Below are 24,601 nucleotides of genomic sequence, written 5' to 3'. Positions count from 1 at the left end.
ATTTCCGTGTATTTCACTCTTTTCTATGTCTACTCTTTCTACATGTCGGAATGACAGAAAAGCAAACATTTCCTAAAAGTTTGTCATAATGTCCTTGCTATAGACAAGAAGCCCATCAACCCTGGAGGCAGCCAAGAACATTGCCATGAGCACCAAGAAGATCCAAGAAGCTCAAGGCCTCTTCTGAAGGGCAGCAAATTCTTGCAACTGTGATTTGAGCCTGGAAGTGGGAAGGAATTTTCGTCTGTGCTTGGAGGAGGAATAAGTGTGTTGTGGCAGTATGTCAGTGCCGAAGGCCCTTGCGCAAATCAGGGATGATGGAGACATTTCCATCTTGTGTGCATGCCTCAGGGCAGGAAATGGGGCATGCCCGCTGCTGGGGGTGTCTTTACTCAGTCATGCCTCATGAGCTGACCTTGTTCTCTTGTGCAAGAAAGAAGAAAACAGGAGGACTGAGTTTGCCATACCTCAGTCAGCCAGTGGGAAACAAAAAAGTAAAGACATTGGGAGAGGAGGGTCAGAGAGGGGGAGGCAGATTAGGAGAAGGAAAGAAGGGGGAAAGTGATGATTGCTGTGTTAAAACATTGGGAAGCCAAGACCCAGCTTGTTTGCCTGTCTTCTGAAGATGGATCTTGGTTTTTCTTTTCGGGGGGAGGGGGGGCGGAGGTGTGTGACCCTGTCAGACGAGCTTTCACAGTTGTCCTCTGCTAGGAAGCCCAGAGAACACGAGGGCTGGCATGCATCTACTGGAATTTAGACGTGTCCACTAGCGGGGCTTGATTCAGCTGCCCACTTCTCACTGCCAATAGGGAGGTGCCCTGAGGAGTCCCAGGCATGCAAGAATGGCAGCCCTCAGCTTGGCTGGGTAACGGAAGAGGAAACAGCATGTTTAGCGTAAGTTTTCTCCCACTCCTGGGCAGGTGTGGCATTTCACAGCTCCCACCTGCAGGATCACAATCGTGTTTACTTTAAAGAAGGAAGCAAGCCAGGGAAGATTTGACACTCTTCAACACCAGACCTGTATTTCTTTAAGACACAAATTCCCTTCTCCCACTTCTCATTCCACAACCAGTCCACAGATTCTGCACTTCTAAAGATAGACCTGGGACACAAAATATGCACTTACGAATTGTCCATGCTTGGTCAAAGGAGACCCACAACCTGTGTCTTCCTGGTGGATCTCAACTAGTATGAGCTCTCGACGCAGGCCACAGTTTTTCTGAGTGCATTTCCTAGAGCCCCCTTGACCTCCCTGTTCCGCAGGCTGTAGAGGAGAGGATTGACCATGGGCGTGAGGATGGTGTAGAAAAAGGAGAGCACTTGATTGAGCTGCCTCAGTGAGGCTGTCCTGGGTATCATATAGACAACGACGAGGGTGCCATAGAAAACAGTGACCACCATGAGGTGAGAGGAGCAGGTGGAGAAGGCCTTCTGCCTCCCCATGGTGGTCGGGATCCTCAGGATCGCAGCTATGATGCAGATGTAGGATACCAAAGTGACTACAAACGGGACGACTACATCCAGAAAACAGATTATGAAAGTCACCAGTCTAAGCACGGTGGTGTCACTGCAGGCGAGCTCTAGCAACGGGGCAAAATCACAGAAGAAGTGATCAATTGCATTGGGACCACAGAAGTGTAACTTGGAAAATTGTCCAGTGACTATGGTAGACATCAGTAATCCTGCTAGCCAGGACCCAGCCGCCAGCTGGAGACAGAGCTTCCAGTTCATGAGGCTTGCATAGAGCAGGGGCTGACATACGGCCAAGTACCGATCATAGGACATGGTGGCCAGCAGGTAGCACTCAGCACCTGCAAAACAGCCAAAGAAAAAGAACTGCGTCATGCAGCCTTGAGCAGAAATGGTTCTGTCCCTGGTTAGGAAGCCGGCCAGCAGCCTGGGCAGGATAGTGGAGGTATAGCAGATTTCTACACTGGATAAATTCCCCAGGAAGAAGTACATGGGAGTGTGAAGATGCCGATGTGCCACCACCAGCACAACAACGAGGATGTTGCCAAACATGGTCACCATGTAGATCATGAGAGAGAGGATGAAGAGAGGCACCTGAAGCTTGGGGACATTACTCAATCCCAGCAGGAGGAACACCACTGGTGAGGTCTGGTTGTCCCATTCTTCTTTCTCCATGAGGTGCTGTAGGACTTTCTTTTCCCCATGAGGCAGGAAGGGAACCTGGGGAAGGGCATGTGTTTCTGTGTTTTTTGTGAAAATGAACTGGGAAGAAGTCACTGCCAGAGACAACATGGAGGTTTTCCCCCATTTGACTGAATTCCGACTTGGTTTAGGGGCACTATTCCTGGCGAAAGGGCAAGAAAAGGTTCTTTGAGAGGGCCAAACTGCTCTTCTTTGAAGAATCTCCTCTGATTAGAGAGGTGAGTTGCCGCATCGAGGTGCCTATTTCTGTGGAATGAAAGAGAATGTTCATTTGATCACATTAGATGATGATGCGTGAAGTTATTGCCAGGACTCCCCAGCATAGGTTTAGCCAAATCCTGCTTTCAAGCAACAGAAAGATGGGCCAGGGAGGAAAACTCCATCATGCAAAAAAGCCTTTAGGGGAATACATCACTGACCTCAGCATTGCCACCTGAGTGCTCAGGGCTCCCTGTTCAGCACTGCAATGAAGACACAAGAGTGTCCTGGGGGTGAGTGGGGACTGAGGCGGTGCAGGATCATCATGAAGCACAGGTTTCCAGTAAATGCCTGATACGCACCTGGTTGCCTGCCCAGGGAACGCCTGTGGCTGAAAGAGAAAGCCCACACCACCTCTCTGGGCTTCCATAACACTCGGGTCAGACAAAACACTGTCCCTGATGATGATGCTCTGCCTCAAACTTCACACATTTGACAGAGAGTTGGAGATGGCCAAGGCAGGCACCTGGAGAGCCCAGAGAGTTCCTGGGACGGAGGAGCCCTTTGACTCAGTAATTCAGCGCACCTACACTGGGATGCATTGTTCCAGAAGGTGCTTCCATGGGGAGGGTGCCCCAGAGTCAGTGCTCTCAGTAAATCACACCCCATGTGGATGGCTGAGAGACAGCTGTGAGAGAGCTGAGGCATTGAGGTGAAACCCTAAGACACAAGCAAGATGGAGAAAGAGACAGAGAGAGAATAAGAGTTGAGACATTAAAGGACGTGTGTTGGCACGCTGGCCCCATACCCTCCTCTCCAACCTCTTCATGTCCACGGAGGTGTCCGAGTGCCCATCAGCTGATGCCCCGCAGCTCTGTCTCTGCACTGACAACCACGCTGCCTCTATCTGTTCAGTGGCGTCAAGGACCCAGGGAGGGTATCCAGAGGAAAGAGTGAGCTGGAATAAGAAAACGTGCAGGACAGGGCTGTACCAAGACACATGGCCCCACTTCCTAGTGGCCGCTGTGCAAAGAGCCACTGGCACATTAATGACACCCACCTCAGCAAACCCAGCACCTACCTGTAGTCCCCAGCAGGATGTCACAGCCCTTCCTCTGAGGGGAATGGAGCATGAAAGGCAAGGTCTGGGGGCTATCTCCTGCCTCGTCCCCATTCCACCCTCCCCTTTCCAATTCTGCCTGCAGACCCTGACCCATGGCTTAGTCGCTGCTCTTGTCCTTGCACTCACCTGTCACCATCTCCTTCTGAGAGTCTTCAGCAGTACCTGAATATCCCCTTCTCTGCAGTGCCTCCCAGGTTTATAGAAAAGGCTCCTGAAGGTTTCTGCTGCAGCTCAACTCTCTGTGTCACAGCAAGTGAGCCCTGTGCAAGTGAAGCCCCGGGGGGATGAAAGCCCTGAGCTGCCCTCCCTTGGACCTCTGTGCTCTTTGGAGGCGGGGAAACGAGCTGGGGAATGAGCCGTGATCTCTTCCAGCTCATGGAGCAGAACTGTAATGAGATGCTCCTCACATCTTGTCCTTCTAGACTCCACGAATGGTTGTTGGGGAGGAAGGAGTGATTTCCTCCAAGCTGAGGAGACTGGGAATGTGGGACAGGATAAGTCCCCCACAGGGGTGCCAGGCTCTGCCCTTTAAGGAGAGAGGAAACCCAAACCTTCCCCAGAGGCCAAGGTGCTTCACTTGCTGGGGACTAAAGTGAGCTCAGCTGCTGATCTAGAGTGACAGTTAGGACTCCACCCTCCTAGAGGAATGGTGCACAGGGTTCTGCTTGGCTCCAGCTTTAGGTTAAGGGAGCTGACTTAGGTTCAGCTCTGCTGACTTGCTCCTCATGACAGGTGGACCCCTCAGGTCTCTCCTCTGAGTGCAAAGGGAGAGAAGGACCCTGGGACATCATTTAGGGTAGCAACTGCACAGAGCATTGTCTCCAGTGAAGTCAGACTTGGTGGTCAGGGCTGTGTCCCAGTAGGGTCTTGAAAACTGCAAAGGGTAGACATTCCATAGCCTGTCTGGACAACTTGTTCCAGTGTCTGTTTGTCTGATGTTCTTCCTGTTCCAGGTCAGAATCTCCCGTTTCAGGTTATAGAATCATAGACTCCTAGGATGGTTAGAGTTGGAAGGGACCTTAAAAATCATCTTGTTCCAACCCCCTGTCATGGGCACCTTCCATCAGTCCAGGTTGCTCAAGGCCCCATCCAGCCTGGCCTTGAACACCTCAAGGGATGGAACAGCCACAGCTTCTCTGGGAAACCTGTGCCAGTGTCTCACCACCCTCAGAGCGAAGAATTTCTTTTCCCATATCCAATCTAAATCTCCCCTTTTCCAGTTTGAAGCCATTCCCCCTCGTCCTATCACTACATGCCCTTGTAAAAAGTCCCTCTCCAGCTTTTTTGTAGGCCCCCTTTAAGTACTGGAAGGCCACTGTAAGGTCTCCCTGGAGCCTTCTCTTCTGCAGACTGAAGAACCCCAACTCTCTCAGCCTCTCTTCATAAGAGAGGTCTCCATCCACTTGCATCATAAGAATGGAACCATGTAGTTACCAAGGCTAATGGTTTCTTCACAAGCAGAGTCCTTTTGTAACTGTAAGGTTGCAGCTGTTCCTGGTGGGGGTCTCTGCAGATCCATCTCTGATCACACATGAAGCCTTGCTCCAGATGTGCCCCAGCTGTTGGTGGCTCTTGATGTGTGTGAGGCCAGAGCGGGGGGACGAGGGGCCCATGAGCAGCCCTCCCTCGGCAGATCCCACCACCCTTCAGGCACACTAGCTGAAGGGGGGTTTAGCAGGTGGGTGGGACAAGACAATCTCCAGAGACCCCCTCCAAAACCCTACCGGTGTGATCCTGGGATTCTGTGAGTGATCTGGTTTGAGCCAGTGCACCTGAAGGAATTTTTTCCTGGATGAAATTTACGTTCACTCTTGGCTCTAGTTAAGGTCTGACCCACGCTTTAACTCCAGATGAGATCTTCTGTCAAAAACAAGAGCATTTTTCCTTTCCCACTTGGGTTCTGATAGTGACTCCCAGACACCTTGGCCACCTTTTTCCTCTACAAGACAGCTTGCTTCCAGACACTGCTCCCCGACTGAAGGGAGCTGAGGGTCCTCACTGGTGCCTACCTGATGCTGGTGGCAGCTGAAGAAGCGTGTCCTGATCAACCTGTGCAGGTACAGTCTGGAGAGCCCACTTCGCCAAGTTGTACCATGCTGTTCCTCCAGGAGTTCCTCAGCTCTTGCAACGTTGAGGTCTATGGTCAGCAGGGCCCTGTGAGCCTTGTGCAGAGGGCAGGAGAGAGCCAGTCAGCCTTCTCCAGCCCATGAGTCTCTCTAGGAGAAGACCCAGGTCTGCCTTAGGCACTGGTTCTATCCAGCTGCTGGACCCTGGTCTTCATGGTCTCCTCATTGCCTGCACCCAGGCATTGGAGTCCTACAGGCCCTGCTCCAGTTGCTGGAAGACAGACCTCGTATCCTCCTCACCGGTGATTCCAGCTTGAAGTTCACTGCCATTCACACATGCCCACTAAGAACAGAGGATGCGCCCGCACAGAAGGTAGTTGGAAATCGGCTCCAATGAGAACACGGGACACAGGCTACTGCAGGGCTCCATCAGAGAAGCCTGCTGACTAGAAACCTGTTTCCACTCACACGGTCCCTTTTCCCCCCTTTGCTCTGTTTTCCTATTTTTTTGCCAAACCACTTTCCTGCTGGTTCTGTTTTCCTTTACACTCAAAAGGAGTTTTCCAGGGCTACACACAACAGGGACTTATCCGAGAGTCCCGATTTCAGTATGTATATAGCAACACACGGATTATGGTGCTGTAGGCATCCTAGTCAAGGGAAGGCTTAAAGGGAAATTGCAAGGAGACTTTTGCAATGGCTGCGTGGGTCTGTAGAAGAGATGCTTCTGAAATGATCATAGAATCATAGAGTGATTGAGGTTGGAAAAAGCCTTTAAGTTCATCGAGTCCAACTGTTAACCTAACACTGCCAAGTCCAGCAGTTAATTTTGAAGGTGACTCATTTTGGCTCATTTTGGAGCTGGTTAATTTTGAAGGGGGTGACTCAACTCAATCCTTTGGTTCCATGTCAATCCCCTCTCTCAGACCAGTGTCTCCTCTTGCCGATGTAGATGATGAGTTGGGAGGGTCCCTGGACCACCCACGGGATTAATGACTGAAGTGCTCTGGCTGCACACTTGCACAGGCTTGATGCCCAGCTACACCACCATGAGAAATGTAACAGAATTCATACAGCTTTTGCCAGAAATATCAGTTCCTAGCTGGCAGTCCAGAATACCCATGCAAGCCAGCAAGGCTGGAGAGGCATTTCCTGAGTCTGAAGACAAGTGGGCTGGATCAGTATTTGTTTCATGCCACTGGGTAAAAACACAGAGAAAAGCAGAATCCTTACGGAGGGCAGTTCTGGTCTCCCATTTCAAGAAGGAAGAGGAAGCCCAAGAAAAGGGAAGGAAGGGTCAAAACCACAACATGGTATTAGTTACCCTTGTCATGCGTTCAACTGACTGGATACTCAAAATGGATCCTCACAACCATACCACATCTTTCCTGAAGAGCTTTCCAGTCATTCCAGAGTGGAAAGTCCTCCTTTTCACACCGCTGCTGGTGATTTATCTGCTCACTGTCACGAGGAATGCAGTCACCATTGCCGTCATTTGACTCTGCCGCTAGTACCACACCCCCATGGATCCCTTCCTCAGCACCTTGTCCTTCTTGGCCATTTGGTTCACTTTGGTCATTCCCCTAACATGTTTGGCAGTCTCTGTGGCTGCTTACAAGTCACAGACCTTCTCCTCTGTCTTCCTGGGCCCAGCTGAGTTTAACCTATGTGCTGGGATGTGTTTCCTTTGCTGCAGTGCCATTTGCAACCCCTCATACTACTCTGTCCTTACGAACTCCTGGTTGTGCTCCATGCTCATCTTTAGCTGCTGGGGAATGACAACTCTATCCATGCTCAGCCCCACCAACTTGTATGCCATCGGACCCTCTGTGCCCAGTGTAGAGACTGCTTCTTCTGCGGCATTGTCCCTTTGCTGGGAGCAGCCCGCGTGGGCACCAGCTACTATGAAACATTAGCGTTGCTCTCTCCTCTTATTTTCAGATAATTTAGGTGTCACCCAACAGAGTAAGAACACACAACCCTTTGGGTGTTTGAACTGACCCAGAAAATGGAAACTGGGACTGTGACCTCTGTTGCACTGACTCACTATGCTCATCCTGCTGTAGGTGACTGAGCCTGAGCCACATCCAGCCAGTGGTTTAACCTCAGAAAGTTTTCCAGGCACAGCCAGTGCAGAAATTCCCCTGTGCCAGACTAGAGGCAAAGAACAAGCCGGGCGATTGGCTTCTAAGACAAGCCTGAGCCCTAAGCTCAAATGTCCATGCAAGCATGGGGCACCGCCCTATACTGAACTTCCCATTTTACTCCTTGGGTGAGTGCTACCCATTCTGCCCTGGGACAGAGCCTGCGGGGACAACACAGGCTGTGGAGAAGCTTTGCATCCCTGCTTCAAACCCACCATCTCCTCTCCTCCCTCTCCTCCCCTTCCATTTTGAATCATCCTAATTTGGGGGGTCATCTGCTCTGCTTCTTTCTATGTCTAAAAGCAAATGCAAAGATGAAGGGAAAAACATCAGTCTTTAATGCGCTATTTTTTCTTGTGCTTCCTTCTGTTAGATGTGTATTTTGATGTAAAAAAAGAAAACCCACTAAGTTAATGAGTCAGAGATTTGAGACTCGAATAATGAGTTTCATGTACTTCGTTGCAGGTGCCTATGAGAACTTGTTTCCCCAAGGCTCCCTCTACAGTCAATGGAGACACAAGAAAATGCTAGAGGCTGGGTCCTCCCAACCCATAACTGGCATGCCAAAGAAAGATTACAAATCTCTTCCAGACACTCTTCTCTCGCCCTGCATTTAGGTCAGGACATTTGGTAGTAATAGCAATGAGCCGCTGTTTGGAAAGCACTGCATTTCGGCACAGACGAATGTCAGAGGAGACCGTGTGACAGAGTGTGCGGAACCATGGTAAATTTCAATCATTATTTAGAATACTGAAGAAGACAAGTTCTATGTGGTCCCTATTCCACCCCCTCCCCCTTTCCTGAAGAAAGCAAGAAGAGAGCAAGAATCTGTGGAAGAGAGCAGGGGATTACAAGAGAGGTGCTTGATATTACTTGGTTTGAAATCAACAAATCCTCAGGGATTCCTAGCCCAAAAAGGCAAGTACTGAAAAGTACAAAAAAGAGCTTTCAACATACACATTTGATTTGATTTGATTTGATTTGATTTGATTTGATTTGATTTGATTTGATTTGATGGTTTAGCATTTGTGCAATAGAAGAGATGAGTTTGGCACATAGGTATGACAGATGTTTGCAATAGGTCTGAGCGAATTTGGAATTTCCCAGGAATGGGCTGAAATGGCTAAAAGCCTCTTTAAAATCTTCTGTTCTGCAGAAAGAACCCTTTGTGAGTGTTTGAAAAAGGTAGAAAGAAGATGACAAATACTCTGGGGACTGAAATGTAAAACATAAAAGCCAGGGTGTGAGAAATGCTTGGAGGACTATCTCTGTGTTCTATAGGAAGACTGCAGGAAAACAAAGGCGTAGAAGAGGAAGGACAGACCTTGTCATCCAGACCATGAAATTATCACACTTGGCTTTGTGCCGTGTTCCTGTCTCGGCAGGATGAACTGAAATCCAGCATGGGACCAGAAAATGAAACTGCAGTTACTGAGTTCATCCTCGAGGGTTTCTCGGGGCTTGATCAAAGACTACAGCTATTTATCTCTCTGGTCCTTCTGCTCATATACCTGACAACAGTGATGGGGAACACAACCATCATTTTCCTCGTGTGTGTGGATCACCGCCTGCAAACCCCCATGTACTTTTTCATCAGCAACCTGTCCTTCCTGGAAATATGGTTTACGTCCTCCACGAGCATCAAATTGTTTGTGATCCTGGGTTCTGGTAGGAGAACAATCTCACTAAGCAGCTGCTTTGCCCAATCCTATTTCTATTTTGCCCTGGGCTGTACAGAGTTTGTTCTACTTGTTGTCATGTCCTTTGACCGCTATGTTGCCATCTGCCAGCCTTTGCGTTACACTGCCATCATGAAGCCTCAGCTCTGCGTCCACTTGGTTCTTGCTGCTTGGGTCATGGGCATCACACTCTTGACTTACCGTCCGGTCCTCCTCTACAAGCTGACTTTCTGTGGTTCGAACAAGATCCATCATTTTTTTTGTGACAACTCCCCCTTATTCAAATTGTCCTGCTCTGACACCAGCCTGATTTGGAAAATAGACTCGGTTTTATTATCGTTTCTTGTTCTCAGTTCCTTATGTTTAACTCTGGCATTTTACATAGGCATCCTTTCCTGTATTCTACACCTCCCAGCAGCCTCCGGCAGGAAAAAAGCCTTTGCTACATGTTCTTCCCATCTCACCACCTTGGCCATCGTATACGGGAGCTGCATTGCTCTCTATGTGCATCCTTCAGGAGATGTTTCCTTGGAGGCAAACAGAATGGTAGCTTTGCTGAACACTGTCCTGTACCCATTCTTAAATCCATTCATCTACAGTCTTAGAAACAAGGCTGTGATACTGGCCCTGAATGAAGCCATTGCCCGTGCAACACGATAGCTTTTGCCTCAATCACGATGCCTTTCTGGACAGCAACTCCAATGATCTGCTCTCCTATGTTAAATAATACCAATGAATATGCATATAACCACCAAACACAGATGTCTCAGGAGATTTATGTTCTCATTGGATTGTTTTAGGTTGAGTGATAAGAAGCTCATCTGCAACTGAAGAAGGCACAAGCAATGTCAGGGGTGTAACTCACTTAATGTCCTGCTCCCCAACCCACCACAGCAGAGCCATCAGCTCATCAAGAGCCCATCTCCAGAAATCAAGAAGAGCACAGAGGCACAGTGGCAGATGGAAACCCCAATTACAGACTCCTGAGGAAGGAACAGCTCAGCTCAGCTCCTTCCAGGGTTGCCCTGGAACAGCCATCAGCCCCAGGTGTGAAACCCATCAAGAAGAATCACAGAGAGCAGCTCTCTGGATAACCATTTGGACTACGGGGATTGTTGCCTAGGGCTGTAGGACACATTATGGGTACGCTCCTTTTGATGCAGCCCAGGATGTGGTTGGCTTTCTGGGCCAGTAGTTCCCTGAGCTGCACTTTTGGCCTCCTTCAAAGTTGGGTCCAACACGTGACCCAACTCACGAGACCTCTACAAATCCAATGACCTTTCAAAGATGATATTCCACAGAAGTATAGATCTTCCCCTGTGACTTCATTGCCGCTATTCTGCCTGTTAATAAAGTGGTTTGAATGTCTCTCATCTTTCAGACCTGTATCACCTGTTTATATACAATGACCATTTCTAAAGTCAGCTTTTCAGATGCAGACTGTCCCGACAAAGGCCTTTTCTATTGCACTCCACTTTTCTCCTGCCCTTCCTCTTTGGTCATTCAGATTCCTGTCACCTATCCAGCTGCTGCTTTGAGCTTCAGGGAGTTACAAGTTTGCCTGTCCTTCCGTCGTCTAATTATCTCCTTTAGCCAAGTCTGTAACTACGTTTATATCTCTCTTTTTGTACCTGTCCATCTAAAGCATTTCTGATAAGATCATCCCTTGTAGCAAAGCAACCTCATTAGAGGCAGCTTGTCCTGAGCATCTGGTTGCAGAGGGTGTTTTATTGTTTATCAAATTTGATCATGCTTTACTTTTCTCTGCTTGCAAAGAGGAAAACTCCTCCTGTGCCTGGGTGCAGCCAGGTCTCTGAGGAGCACAGGAGGGAGATGGTGCAATGGAGCTGTAACACCCAGCTGCAGACTTCAGTGGAGAAGTCTGAGGTAAGGAAAAGTGATGCAAACCCCAGTTGGCCAATGACAGGGATGGGGAGGAAGGGGAGGTGAGGAGCAAGGCTGTCCATACAGTCTCAGACCTCAGGGGACTGCTTTTCCTGGCTGTCCAGACCTCCTGAGGAGACCCTCTGCATCAATATCAACTGCTGACTGCTTCTATCGCATCTTTCTCACTGAAAAGTTAATAAAAAGAACCTTTGAAATAAATAAAAAAACATTTTCTATTAGGTTCTCTGTAAAATCTTTTTTCTAAATTACACTATGAAACATCTCCAATTAGCTCTATTGAAGACTTGAAGCAAATTACAGGGAGAGAAATAGCTCGTTAGGACTTTCTGTACCTTAACGAGCCCCATGGTGTATTTGGCCCTGACTCCATCAACCTCAGACACTGAGAGGAGACTGAACAAAGTGCTCCAGAAGTCCAAGTCAGAAGCAAAGTACCTTGAAGCCTTGATTGGCCCCACTGAGGGTCGTTACTGCCAAAGCCTCCCCATGGGCTCGTTAGAGGAGATAACTGGAGGCTGTGGCTGCAGGTAGGCAAAGGCACTGTGCAGGTGGCTGTAATGCTGAGGAACCCCTTGGTTGGTTTGATGCAGCAGAAAGGCCAACCCCTGACCCCCAGGCCCTGGGAAGGCAGGTCTTGCCCCTCACTGGTGGCTCAGGGCTCTTCCTGGTGGCCGTGGGGTGTGAGGGTGAGCGAGGCTGAGTGTAGGAAAACCGCACACCACCTCCCGGCTTCCCCGAGCAATGGGGAAGAAGAAACCAAGTCCAGAGCCTCACCATAAAGTTGTGCCTGTGTTATGGTTTGAGAAATCCCTCACAATTTATTGTCCTTTAGACAATCACTCTGTCACCCAGTGACCCCTGCCCACCTAGGAAGGGGAATCAGGCAAAAAACAAGCAAACACATGGGTGGAAATGTCAACAGATTTAATAGACAAAGATTGGATAATTTACATTAATAACACTTAAGAACCAGTATGGATCCAGATACCAATACAAAATATACAAAGACTACACTCAGCCAACAATATCAGTCGGAAGCTGTGCACTCCCAGCAGTGGACAGTAAATGTGGGACACGGTGAGCGCTACGGCTTTGGGAGGAGAGGGAGGGCTGGGGGATCTGGCACTGGGGAAGAAGTTCTCAGGATGGCAGCCATGAAGGGAGAGAATGAACTTTGCAGCAAACTTTCTAATCTATATTGAATGTGACGACGCTCATGGTATGAAATAACCGTGGTGGCAGCTTGGGTCAAGTGCTGAGGTCTCCCTCCTGAGGTCCCCGCACCGGGCAAGCTCGAAAACGCTGAGACCTTGAAACCCACACACCACAGCTGGCTATAAAGTAAATATAGTCACAAATTCAGACACTAGAGTCCTCTAAAAGTGCAGTCTCACTCAAATTACTGTTATATTTGTCTTCTAATGTATATATACACACACACGCAAAAATATAATTCTCTAAAGTGATGAACTATTCCTTTACGAGGTCTGTTGAATTTCTGTAGTTCAAAACGAGGAGTCCCATCTATCATAATTGTCAGCAGAACTGCCACCCTGGACTTCCGGGGGGCAGACTTGGGGCTTTTCAGGAGCCTGGTTGACAAAGTCCCCTGGGAGGCAGTCCTCCAGGGCAAAGGAGCCCAGGAAGCCTGCATGTTTTTCAAGAAGGAAGTCTTAAAGGCGCAGGAGCAGGCTGTCCCCCTGTGCCGAAAGACAAGCCGTTTGGGAAAAAGACCGGCCTGGCTGAACGGGGAGCTAGGGTTGCAACCTAGGGAGAAAAAGAGGATTTATGGCCTTTGGAAGGGCAGGCCACTCATGAGGACTACAAAGAGGTAGTGAGGCTATGTAGGGAGAAAATTAGAAGGACCAAAGCCCAGCTAGAACTAAACCTGGCTTCTGTTGTCAAGGGCAACAAAAAAAGTTTCTATAAATGTATTAGCAATAAAAAGAAGACAGGATTATCTCTGTCCTCTGGTAGATGGGTCCGGTAACATCGTGACCAAGGATGAGGAAATAGCTGAGGTACTTAATGCCGTCTTTGCCTCAGTCTTCAGCAGTAGAACCAGTTGTTCTCTGAGTGCCCAGACCCTTGAGATGGAAGACAGGGATGGGGAGCAGAATGCAGCCCCTGCAATCCAAGGGGAAATGGTGAGGGACCTGCTTCAGCACCTGGAGGTACACAAATATGTGGGGCCAGATGGGATCCACCCAAGGGTACTGAGGGAGCTGGCGGAAGTGATCACCAGCCACTTTGCATCGTTTATGAGCAGTCTTGGCTAACCAGGGAGGTCCCAGCTGACTGGAGGTTGGCAAACGTGACACCCATCCACAAGAAGGGCAGGAAGGAGGATCCAGGGAAGTACAGGCCGGTCAGTCTGACCTCGGTGCCTGGGAAGGTCATGGAACAGATCATCCTCAGGGCCATTACAGAGCACATGCAGGAGGATAGGGTGATCAGGCCCAGTCAGCATGGGTTTGTGAAAGGCAGGTCATGCCTGACAAACCTCATCTCCTTCTATGACAAGGTGACCCACTTAGTGGATGAGGGAAAAGCTGTGGATGTAATCTACCTGGATTGTAGCAAAGCTTTTGACACCGTTTCCCACAGCATTCTCCCAGAGAAGTTAGCTGCTTATGCCTGGACAGGTATACTCTTTGCTGGGTAAAAAAACGTTTGGATGACCATGCCCAGAGAGTGGTGGTGAGTGGAGTTCAATCCAGTTGGTGTCCAGTCACAAGTGTTGTAGCCCAGGACTCGGTGCTGGGGCCGGTTCTCTTTAATATCTTTATCAATGATCTGGATGAGGGGATCGAATGCACCCTCAGTAAGTTCGCAGATGACATTAAACTGGGTGGGCGTGCTGATCTGCTTGAGGGTAGGTTGGCTCTGCAGAGGGATCTGGACAGGCTGGACTGATGGGCCGAGGCCAATGGTGTGAGGTTCAACAAGGCCAAGTGCTGGGTCCTGCACTTGGGTCACAACAACCCCATGCAGCACTACAGGATGGGGGCGGTGTGTCTGGAAAGCTGCCCGGCAGAAAAGGACCTGGGGGTGTTGGTGGACAGCCGGCTGAATGTGAGCCGACAGTGTTCCCAGGTGGCCAAGAAGGCCAACAGCATCCTGGCCTGTACCAGGAATAGTGTGGCGAACAGGACTGGGGCAGTGATCATCCCCCTGTACTCAGCACTGGTGAGACCCCACCTCGAGTACTGCGTTCAGTTTTGGGCCCCTCACTACAAGAAGGACATTGAGGTGTTGGAGCATGTCCAGAGAAGGACTACACAACTGGTGAGGGGTCTGGAGGACAAATCTTATGAGGAACGACGGAGGGAATTGGGGTTCTTTAGCCTGGAGAAGAGGAGGCTGAAGGGAGACTTTATCATCGTCTACAACTACCTGAAAGGAGGTTGTAGAGAGGTGGGGGCTGACCTCTTCTCCCTGGTGACAAGTCATAGGACCAGAGGAAATGGGTTCAAGTTATGTCAGGGGAGGTTTAGATTGAATATTAGGAAACACTTTTTCACTGAACGGGTTCTTAAACATTGGAATAGGCTGCCCAGGAAAGTGGTGGATTCACCATCCCTGGAGGTGTTTAAAAACAGGGTAGATGTGGTACTTAGGGACATGGTTTAGAAGTGGTTTCTGTCAGGGTAGGTTAATGGTTCGATTGATGATCTCAAAGGTCCCTTCCAACCTCAGCTATTCTATGATTCTACAACATGTACTGCTGAATGGTATTACTGCTGCCTGGGCATTTCCCCGTGTTGAACTTGGTGAAGTTCCCCTCTGCTCCTTTCTCCAGCCTGCTGAGGTCCCTCAGAAGGGCAGCACAACCATCTTGTGTAGCAGCAGCTCCTCTCAGTTTCATATCATCTGCAACCCGCTGAGGTTGAACTCTGCCCCACCATCCAGGCCATTAACCAAGTTGTTAAAGAGCGCTGGTCCCAGTGTCAACTCCCCACGTACAGACGTAGTAAATGACCTCTAGCTGGATTGCGCACCTCTGGTCACAACCTTCTGACCCCAGGTGTTCATCAAGCTTCCAATCGACCGCCCTTTCACAGAACCACAGAATCATAGAACCTATGATAGAGAACTCCTATATTCTTTTCTGTGTTCTCTCTCTAATCATAGAGATCTCCAGTGACAATAATGGCATTGTTCCCCTGTTCAGCCCCACATTGCCTGACAGAATTTGGGGCAGCTACTCACTTTCATGTTCAAACCTAGGCCCAGAGAGCTACATGAGATGCCAAGGCTGGCACGGACCACACGGGACCTACGAGAAAGCGGTCCCCATTGAGGGTGGATGCATCACAGATGCCCCAGACAGCATCGCAGAGAGTGCTATTTGGTGTCTGTTCTGTTGTCTGATGCCGTCACTCAGAGGCATCAGTCAGAGGCATCAGTCACCAGGTCTGTTCAGAGGCAAGGTCTGACCCTTCTCTATCCCACAGCGGCACACATTGCATGGACATGAAGCACATCGCACAGGCGTCTTCACTCACTCCCTTGGTGAAAAGACCAATAACTTGAACAGTGTGCCCGAATACACAACAGGGCAACAGGGTGCCAACAGTCTGGAGGATCTTGGGATGACTTCTTATCACAGCTGCCAGGTGGGCCAGGAAGGGTGGTGCTCACCTAGACCAGGTACTGGCCAACATGGAAGAGCTGGTCAGGGTGTGATCATCAGCGTGAGCCCTGGCTGTCGTGACCAGGAAATAGTGGTGTCCCAGGTGCCAAAGTGGAGTGAGGAAGGCCAGCAGCTGAGCACAGATGGGCAGGCTCCAGAGAAGATGACTTTGATGTGTGTGGGAGACTGATACAAGCGGTGCCCTGGGAAGCAGCTCTGAAGGGTGAAGGAGCTCAGGGAATCTCATAGGCCTTACAGGACAGCCTCCTCCAAGGGCAGGAAGGATCTCTCTGAATAGCCATGAAGAGAAACATCCCTCTGAGGAGGCTGCTGGTGTAAAGTGAGTGAGCGCCAGGGCCAAAAGGCAGCAGGCAGGAGGTGGAAGCAGGGGCAGCTGCCAAGGAGGAACTGAGAAGCCTTGGCCCAGCATGGAGGGAGGGTGTCAAAGCCAAAGCTGCCATGGGCTGGAGAGTTGCCGTGCTGGGGAGCAAAAGCCCAATGAGCTGATGCAGGCTTGGAGGGTCATGGGGAATGAGTCAGCCTCTGCCGGGAGGCCTGTGACAAGTGGGCACTGCAGAGGTTTGCATCTTGAATGCATGCCTCAGCCTAGGAGAGGGGGGGTGCCTCCTGCAAGGGATGGTGCCGGGGCTGTGCCAGTCCATCCATATGGCTCTGGATGGTGCCGACTCTACTTGAAGTCATTCCTCTAAGCCAAATGCATTGGCATTAATGCAAAACTGTCTAGTTAAAATCAAACCTTTTCTTCCCTTTGTCTCTCTGCTTTGACATCTTTTCACTTTGGCTACACTCCCAAAATCTCTTAAAGGAGGCACATCAGACCTGAAGACTAAAGGAAAATTAGGCCCCGACTTGGTTCCTTCGGGTGTTTTGTGTGGGAATGAGCCCTCTGGTGCCGAGTTCCTGAACTGCAGCTCCTGAAAGGCTGACCAAGCTTCTGGAGAAGCAGCAAACCTGCAGGTTTCTGAGGGTGTTGGCAGGCCCTGCTGACGTCCCTCACTGAAGAGACCATGGAGGGAATGAGCAGACAAGTTTGCCATCCCTGGGAGCTGGTGAAGTGGGAAGTTGGAGGAAAATGAAATGTGAAGATCATTGTTAAAGCCCTCAATGTGCTTCGTCAAGCAGGATGACCAAGCCCAGATCCCAACCATCGTGTAAGAGCATAAGCTCATCAGCTGAATCAAGTGAATACTTTTGATAAAGTGTCAATGTTTTCCCATGAGATCGAATTGAGGAGTTTTCAGGATGTGCATTGATAGCAAGAGGAGACCTATGGACCTTCCCCTCTATTTGCTTTGTCAGGACTCCCTCTCTCAGGCTCTGAATTTCATCTCCCTCATCTTTCACTTATTTCCACCTCTCCTAACTAAACCAACCATGTCTGAAGGCACCTTTCCAGTAGTACATCTGCACAGAAGCACTTGTGATTGCTCTCTAGATCTCTCTTCCCCTTTTTCTTTCATCATTCAGACACCTCTCAACAATTCAGTTGCAGCTTTGAGCTTCAGGCAGTTAAAATCTTGTGGGTCTTTCCAAAATCTATGGCTATCAGTCTTCAGGAACCTCTTTAGTTTTGTTGATTTTATAATTTCCATCTGTCTAAATCATTTTTTGCATGGTTATGCACTGTGGAAGGTGAACTCCATTTGGGACAGCTTGTACTTGACATAGAGTTTTTGAGTGTGTTTTGTGAGGCAAATCTTATAACTTATTTGGTTTGTTAGAAATAAGAACAAGTCCCCCTTTGCCTTTGTGCCTCCAGGTCTCTAAGGAAAGCAGTGGGCGCTGGTGCAAAGGAGCTGTAACCTCCAGCTGCAGACTGCGGTGGAGAAGTGTGATGTGAGGCAAAGCGAGGCACGTCCCAGGTGGCTGAGGAGAGACGTGGTGGGGTTGGGGAGATGCGGAGCAAGGTTGTCCATGCTGTGTCAGACCTCAAGGGACAGCTTCTCTGACCAGTCCAGATCTCCTCAGGAGAGACCCTGGATCAACATCAATCAGAGAGTGCAGCTATAGCCTCTCCTCTATTTTGAAAATAAACAGTCTTTTTTCTTAGAAGCTCTTTGATACCTTTCTCCATAAGTACACTGGGAAACTGTCCAATTAACTGTACAACAGTAGAAGAAAATGGCAGGAAGAGACATGTTTTTTCAGGACTTTCTTCACTGTTACAAGCCCCATGGCATTTTTGCTGCTGAGATCCCTTGAACCTCAAGTACTGAGAGGAGATTGCACAAACCTCTCATGAAGAAGTCACAGTCAGCAGAGAAAAAGCACCTTCAAGTATGACTGAGCCCCACTGAGGGTGGTTACTGACCAACATCCCCCAGGGACTCGTTCGAGCAGACAACTGGAGGCCATGATTGCGGGTAGGCAAAGGCCCTGTGGGGGCAGCTGCATGGCTGAGAAAACCCTGCCTTGGCTTTCTGAAGCACAAAGGCCGAGCCCTGAGCCCCAGGCCCTGGGAAGGCAGATCCTGAGCCAAGGGTTTGGGTGCACCCTTGAAACATCTTTGCCGATGTGGTGGTCACACTACTCCCACATTTATGCACCCTTGCGTGTTCATCTGACGTCCAGGTTGTGGTGTGCATGGGTGGGGACTAAAGAGAAAGGAGCCCCTTTGTCCCAGTGTAGATCTCGTTCGGGGGTTGGAGCCTGACAGAACCATCCAAGGGGCAATGGGAAAGGGCTCCTGCTGCTGCAGGAAATACAATGGCTTCCAGAGGATGGGGCATACAAGCCCACCAGGCAGTGATGGGGACCACACAGTATGCTGAGTGCCACACCTCCCATCATGATCCCCATCCAGGACAGGGGTTAGGGGACCAGGCACCTTGGCTCTGCTGGGCGTCTTTCCAGTGAGTCCAGGAATCCCAACCCAGGGGAGAGAAAAGCAGAGACATTTCACTGCTGAGAAGGCAAAAGCTGTCTGAAGCCTTGGGAACACTACTGCAGGCATCCCAGCACCTAGGGAAGAGTCCAGGAAAGTTTCCAAGAAGAAGAGACCTCACAGGCACCTAACACAGCTACAAACCTGATCCTTGCTTAAAAAGATATTCACAAAGAAATGACTTCACAAACACAGATCCCGGTCACGGGCCTTCTACTGGCCAGTCCAGTGTCCAAGCAGTGGTGACCTCACAAGTAACCTCTTGCTGCTGGCATGTTCCATACATGCTGGCATGCACATATTGTATGTTACATACACACTCCTGCTGCTGACATGTTCCATAGTTGGGACCTCACGAGTACCAAGCCAGGTCATCAACCCTCTGCTGCCCTAAGAGGTGCTCTGAAACACAGCACGTCCAACACCCCTGAGCTTGCTCATGGTCTCTCAGGTTCTCCGGCAGCAGCACCCTCACAGTTGGCATTCAGGTCATTTGCCTGCTGCTGACCTGTTAAGGACTCAGGCAGAAAGGACCTGCAAACACCAAGCTCACCCATGAGGCTGGTGCTGGCCTCTCAGGCACTCAGAGAGCGCTGACCTCCAAATCCATATCCAGGTGATCTGCCTGCTTCTGGCCTGTCAGAGATTGTGGCAGCACTGACCTCAGAATTAACATCCAGACCATGGGCCTGCTGCTGGGCTGTCTGGTACTCATGAAGGAAGGCCGTCATGGGCACTGAACCCAGCCTTGAGCCTGGGGTTGGCCTGTCACCTGCAGAGACAGCAGTGGCCCCAAAATGAGCATCCAAAGCAGATGTCAGCTGTTCAGGTATCTGGGACTCTGGCAGAGGTGACCTCACAATAACATGCCAGGCCTTGGGCTGCTGCTGGCCTGTTGCCTTCTCAGGCAGAAGGGACCTCACAAGTATCTGCCCTAGACATAAAGCCTTTCGCTGGACTTTCATGTCCTCACAGTACCATGTAAATTGAGAGAGGTCTTTGGAGATCATCTATTTCAATCCCCTGCCTAAAGGGAGTCGGCCAGAGCAGGTTGCTCAATAGCATGCCCAGGTCTGTTTTGAATATCTCCATGAATGGACACTCCACAGCCTCTCAGGGCAGCCTGGGCCAGTGCCCTGCACCCTTGGTGCCACAACCTGTTTTCTTAATTCCGGTGGAATTTCCTGGTTTTGAGCCCTGGAGCCTAAAGCACGTGCCCTGTGTTGGAACGCTGAGGCAGGTGGGAGCAGCCAGAGCTCTGCAGCACCCTGTGGTGGGCACAGCCATGGGGCCAGCCCAGAGGGGGCTGCTTTGCGGGGCTGGGCTGGGGAGAGGGCAGGGGAGTTGGGGAGAGCCTGGGAGGGGCTGCGCTGGCCTTGGACGTGCCCGGGAGAGGACACACACCCACTGGAGTGTGTGGTGCAGAGCCCGGTCTCGTGGCAGGGAGCTGAGACATGCGGGTGCAGGAGAGAGGAGGCCGGTCTGTGCCCTCGGTGCCATGGGCAGACTGGGAAGGTGCCCAGGGCATTCGTCACCCCCAGCCTCTCTCCTCGGCTCCTTCCAGCACTGGCCACTCGCCCCTGTTCATGGGGGAGGTTTGCTCTGTGGCCATCTCCTGCCTGAGTGCTTGATAGGCCAGCAGAAGGCACGTGGCATGAATGCCAGTTGTGAGGGTGTGTTGTGGTTTGGGCCACACTGGGCACTGAAATGAAAGAGAGACGCTCTCCACCACCTCTGTCTCCAAGGAGAGGAGGGAGACAGAGAAAGAGACACTTGGGTTTAAAAACTAAACTACTTTCGTGAAAATATTAAGAATATAATAATAATTAAAAAGGAAATACTGTTATAGATACACTGTATGTAAAGTGTATTGAGCTCTCTGGATGATGATGACATCATCGTCAGGCACTGGGAAAGGCTCAGACTGGACTCAGTGTTGGACGGGAACTGGATTCCGGATCTGGATTCAGGAACACATGGATCGGGGTCAAAGGCAGATGGACAGAGTCCTCCTCAGACGTCGGCCATTGCAGAAAGAGGGCTGACCCTCTGACCACTCAGCTTTTACACTGAGCATGGGGCAGATGGGGTGGAAGATCCTGTTGGTCACTTTGGGGTCACCTGTCCTGTCCGCACCTCCGCGCAGGTGGGACCCCTCTACGCTCTTCTGCTTTTGACCCTCCAAGTGGCACATAACCAAGTGAGGTGCCCTTGGCTGTTATAGCAATGAGCGTAAGCGAGAGCCTCTCTGCACACCATTGCGGTATTGTGACTCTGGAAACAGACACAGTCTGAAGAAGGAGCCGTTAATTTCAGAGAGTGCAGCTAGTTAGAAGAGACTTCACTGGGAAGTATAATTACTGAACAGAAAAATGGTTCTGTTTTACCTCAAACTAGGACAGACAGGGATCTTCAGAGCCTGGGTGGGTGCAGCTACACAAACACAGATGTCTTCAGTCACAGGGACACAGATGCCTGGTGCCCTTGCAGGTGCCCTGACACCTTCTATCAGCAGCTCTCAATGGGCTCTGGTCTCCTGCAGGTCGCGTGTGACATTGGCCTGTCCCAGACAAGAACTCAGCTACGCCGGGGCTTCTACAGGTGGTCCTGGATGTCTGCGGTCAGAGAGCTGAACTCTGCCAGGAACAGCTTGCAACTTCTCAAAACACATGAGCACCTTTTCACCAGCTGCGATGATGGTATCTTTTTTGTAAAATGGCAATTCTTTCCCACCGTGCCAGAATGGGAATTTCCAGGAAGTGTTTTAATCGCAGGAGAAGAAATCTTGGCCTTCCCCTGGACTTGCCTTGCAGGACTTTGCCCGTGCTCCTGTGTATTTAATCTCCTGATGCTTTCCACCTGTCCTGACAAAATGACCGGGTCTAAAGGCACCTTCTCAGCAGACCATCCGGACCGATGTCCTTCCCATTGCTCTCCAGTTTCCCCTTCCCCTTACTGCTCGCTCAGTCTGATCCCTCTCAACTACCCAGGTGCTGCTTGAGAGTTAGAAGCCCGCCCTTGTCTTTCAGCAGTCTAATGGGCTCTTCAGCCAAATCCTTCCATGTGTTTATACCTATCATTTCCCATCAGTCTCTCTCCAATACTTCTAGTGACGATGATGACCCTCGCTGGAGGAGTTTCACCAGGTTGAAGAAGCCCACCTGCCTCAGCGTTCCAACACAGGGCACGTGCTCTAGGTCCCAGGGCTCAAAACCAGGAAATTCCACCTGAATTAAGAAAACAGGTTGTGGCACCAAGGGTGCAGGACACTGGCCCAGGCTGCCCTGAGAGGCTGTGGAGTGTCCATTCATGGAGATATTCAAAACAGACCTGGGCATGCTATTGAGCAACCTGCTCTGGCCGACTCCCTTTAGGCAGGGGATTGAAGTAGATGATCTCCAAAGACCTCTCTCAATTTACATGGTACTGTGAGGACATGAAAGTCAGTGCCCATGACGTCCTTCCTTCATGAGTACCAGACAGCCCAGCAGCAGGCCCATGGTTTGGATATGGAGGTCAGCGCTGAGTGCCTGAAAGGCCAGCACCAGTCTCACAGGTGAGCTTGGTGTTTGCAGGTCCTTTCTGCCTGAGTCCTTAACAGGTCAGCAGCAGGTATGGCCAGGATGCCAACTGTGAGGGTGTTGCTGCCAGAGAACCTGAGAGACCATGAGCAAGCTCAGAGGTGTTGGACGTGGTGTGTTTCAGAGCACCTCTTAGGGCAGCAGAGGGTTGATGACCTGGCTTGGTACTCGTGAGGTCCCAACTATGGAACATGTCAGCAGCAGGAGTGTGTATGTAACATACAATATGTGCATGCCAGCATGTATGGAACATGCCAGCAGCAAGAGGTTACTTGTGAGGTCACCGCTGCTTGGACACTGGACTGGCCAGTAGAAGGCCCGTGACTGGGATCTGTGTTTGTGAAGTCATTTCTTTGTGAATATCTTTTTAAGCAAGGATCAGGTTTGTAGCTGTGTTAGGTGCCTGTGAGGTATCTTCTTCTTGGAAACTTTCCTGGACTCTTCCCTAGGTGCTGGGATGCCTGCAGTAGTGTTCCCAAGGCTTCAGACAGCTTTTGTCTTCTCAGCAGTGAAATGTCTCTACTTTTCTCTCCCCTGGTTTGGGATTTCTGGACTCACTGGAAAGACGCCCAGCAGAGCCAAGATGCCTGGTCCCCTAACCCCTGTCCTGGATGGGGATCATGATGGGAGGTGTGGCACTCAGCATACTGTGTGGTCCCCATCACTGCCTGGTGGGCTTGTATCCCCCATCCTCTGGAAGCCATTCTATTTCCTGCAGCAGCAGGAGCCCTTTCCCATTGCCCCTTAGATGGTTCTGTCAGGCTCCAAGCCCTGCACCAGATCTACACTGGGACACAGGGGCTCCTTTCTCTTTAGTCCCCACCCATGCACACCACAACCTGGACGTCAGATGAACACGCAAGGGTGCATAAATGTGGGAGCAGTGTGACCACCACATCGGCAAAGATGTTTCAAGGGTGCACCCAAACCCTTGGCTCAGGATCTGCCTTCCCAGGGCCTGGGGCTCAGGGCTCGGCCTTTGTGCTTCAGAAAGCCAAGGCAGGGTTTTCTCAGCCGCTCAGCTGCCCCCACAGGGCCTTTGCCTACCCGCAATCATGGCCTCCAGTTGTCTGCTCGAACGAGTCCCTGGGGGATGTTGGTCAGTAACCACCCTCAGTGGGGCTCAGTCATACTTGAAGGTGCTTTTTCTCTGCTGACTGTGACTTCTTCATGAGAGGTTTGTGCAATCTCCTCTCAGTACTTGAGGTTCAAGGGCTCTCAGCAGCAAAAATGCCATGGGACTTGTAACAGTGAAGAAAGCCCTAAAAAAACATGTCTCTTCCTGCCATTTTCTTCTACTGTTGTACAGTTAATTGGACAGTTTCCCAGTGTACTTATGGAGAAAAGTATCAAAGAGCTTCTAAGAAAAAAGACTGTTTATTTTCAAAATGGAGGAGAGGCTATAGCTGCACTCTCTGATTGATGTTGATCCAGGGTCTCTCCTGAGGAGATCTGGACTGGTCAGAGAAGCTGTCCCTTGAGGTCTGACACAGCATAGACAACCTTGCACCTCCCCAACCCCACCACGTCTCTCCTCAGCCACCTGGGACGTGCCTCCTTTTTCCTCACATCACACTTCTCCACCGCACTCTGCAGCTGCAGGTTACAGCTCCTTTGCACCAGCGCCCACTTCTTTCCTTAGAGACCTGGAGGCACAAAGGCAAAGAGGGACTTGTCCTTATTTCTAACAAAGCAAATAACAGTTATAAGATTCGCCTCACAAAACACACTCAAAAATTCTATGTCAAGTACAAGCTGTCCCCAATGGGGTTCACCTTCCACAGTGCATAACCATGCAAAAAATGATTTAGACAGATGGAAATTATAAAATCAACAAAACTAAAGAGGTTCCTGAAGACTGATAGCCACAGATTTTGGAAAGACCCACAAGATTTTAACTGCCTGAAGCTCAAAGCTGCAACTGGATTGTTGAGAGGTGTCTGAATGATGAAAGAAAAAGGGGAAGAGAGATCTAGAAAGCAATCGCAAGTGCTTCTGTGCAGATGTACTACTGGAAAGGTGCCTTCAGACATGGTTGGTTTAGTTAGGAGAGGTGGAAATAAGTGAAAGATGAGGGAGATGAAATTCAGAGCCTGAGAGAGGGAGTCCTGACAAAGCAAATAGAGGGGAAGGTCCATAGGTCTCCTCTTGCTATCAATGCACATCCTGAAAACTCCTCAATTCGATCT

General features: G+C 50.2%; 2 protein-coding genes across 2 annotated transcripts; one reads left to right on the top strand and one right to left on the bottom strand.

The window, feature by feature from the left end:
- Positions 1-1,185: 1,185 nt before the first annotated feature.
- LOC309684335 (olfactory receptor 8A1-like) lies at positions 1,186-2,145 on the bottom strand (the record flags this gene model as incomplete). The annotated part of the gene is made up of 1 exon (XM_082500267.1): positions 1,186-2,145. One exon carries the CDS (start codon positions 2,143-2,145, stop codon positions 1,186-1,188), a length of 960 nt encoding a protein of 319 aa, XP_082356393.1.
- Positions 2,146-9,106: 6,961 nt separating this feature from the next.
- On the top strand, positions 9,107-10,042 carry LOC309684318 (olfactory receptor 6E1-like; the record flags this gene model as incomplete). The annotated part of the gene is made up of 1 exon (XM_082500253.1): positions 9,107-10,042. One exon carries the CDS (start codon positions 9,107-9,109, stop codon positions 10,040-10,042), a length of 936 nt encoding a protein of 311 aa, XP_082356379.1.
- Positions 10,043-24,601: the final 14,559 nt, after the last annotated feature.

Source organism: Vanellus vanellus (genome assembly GCF_965231255.1).
Source record: "Vanellus vanellus genome assembly, contig: HAP1_SCAFFOLD_53, whole genome shotgun sequence".
Lineage (NCBI taxonomy): Eukaryota > Metazoa > Chordata > Aves > Charadriiformes > Charadriidae > Vanellus > Vanellus vanellus.
Note: the sequence above shows the minus strand (reverse complement) of the source record. Positions and strands in the feature narration are given on the sequence as shown.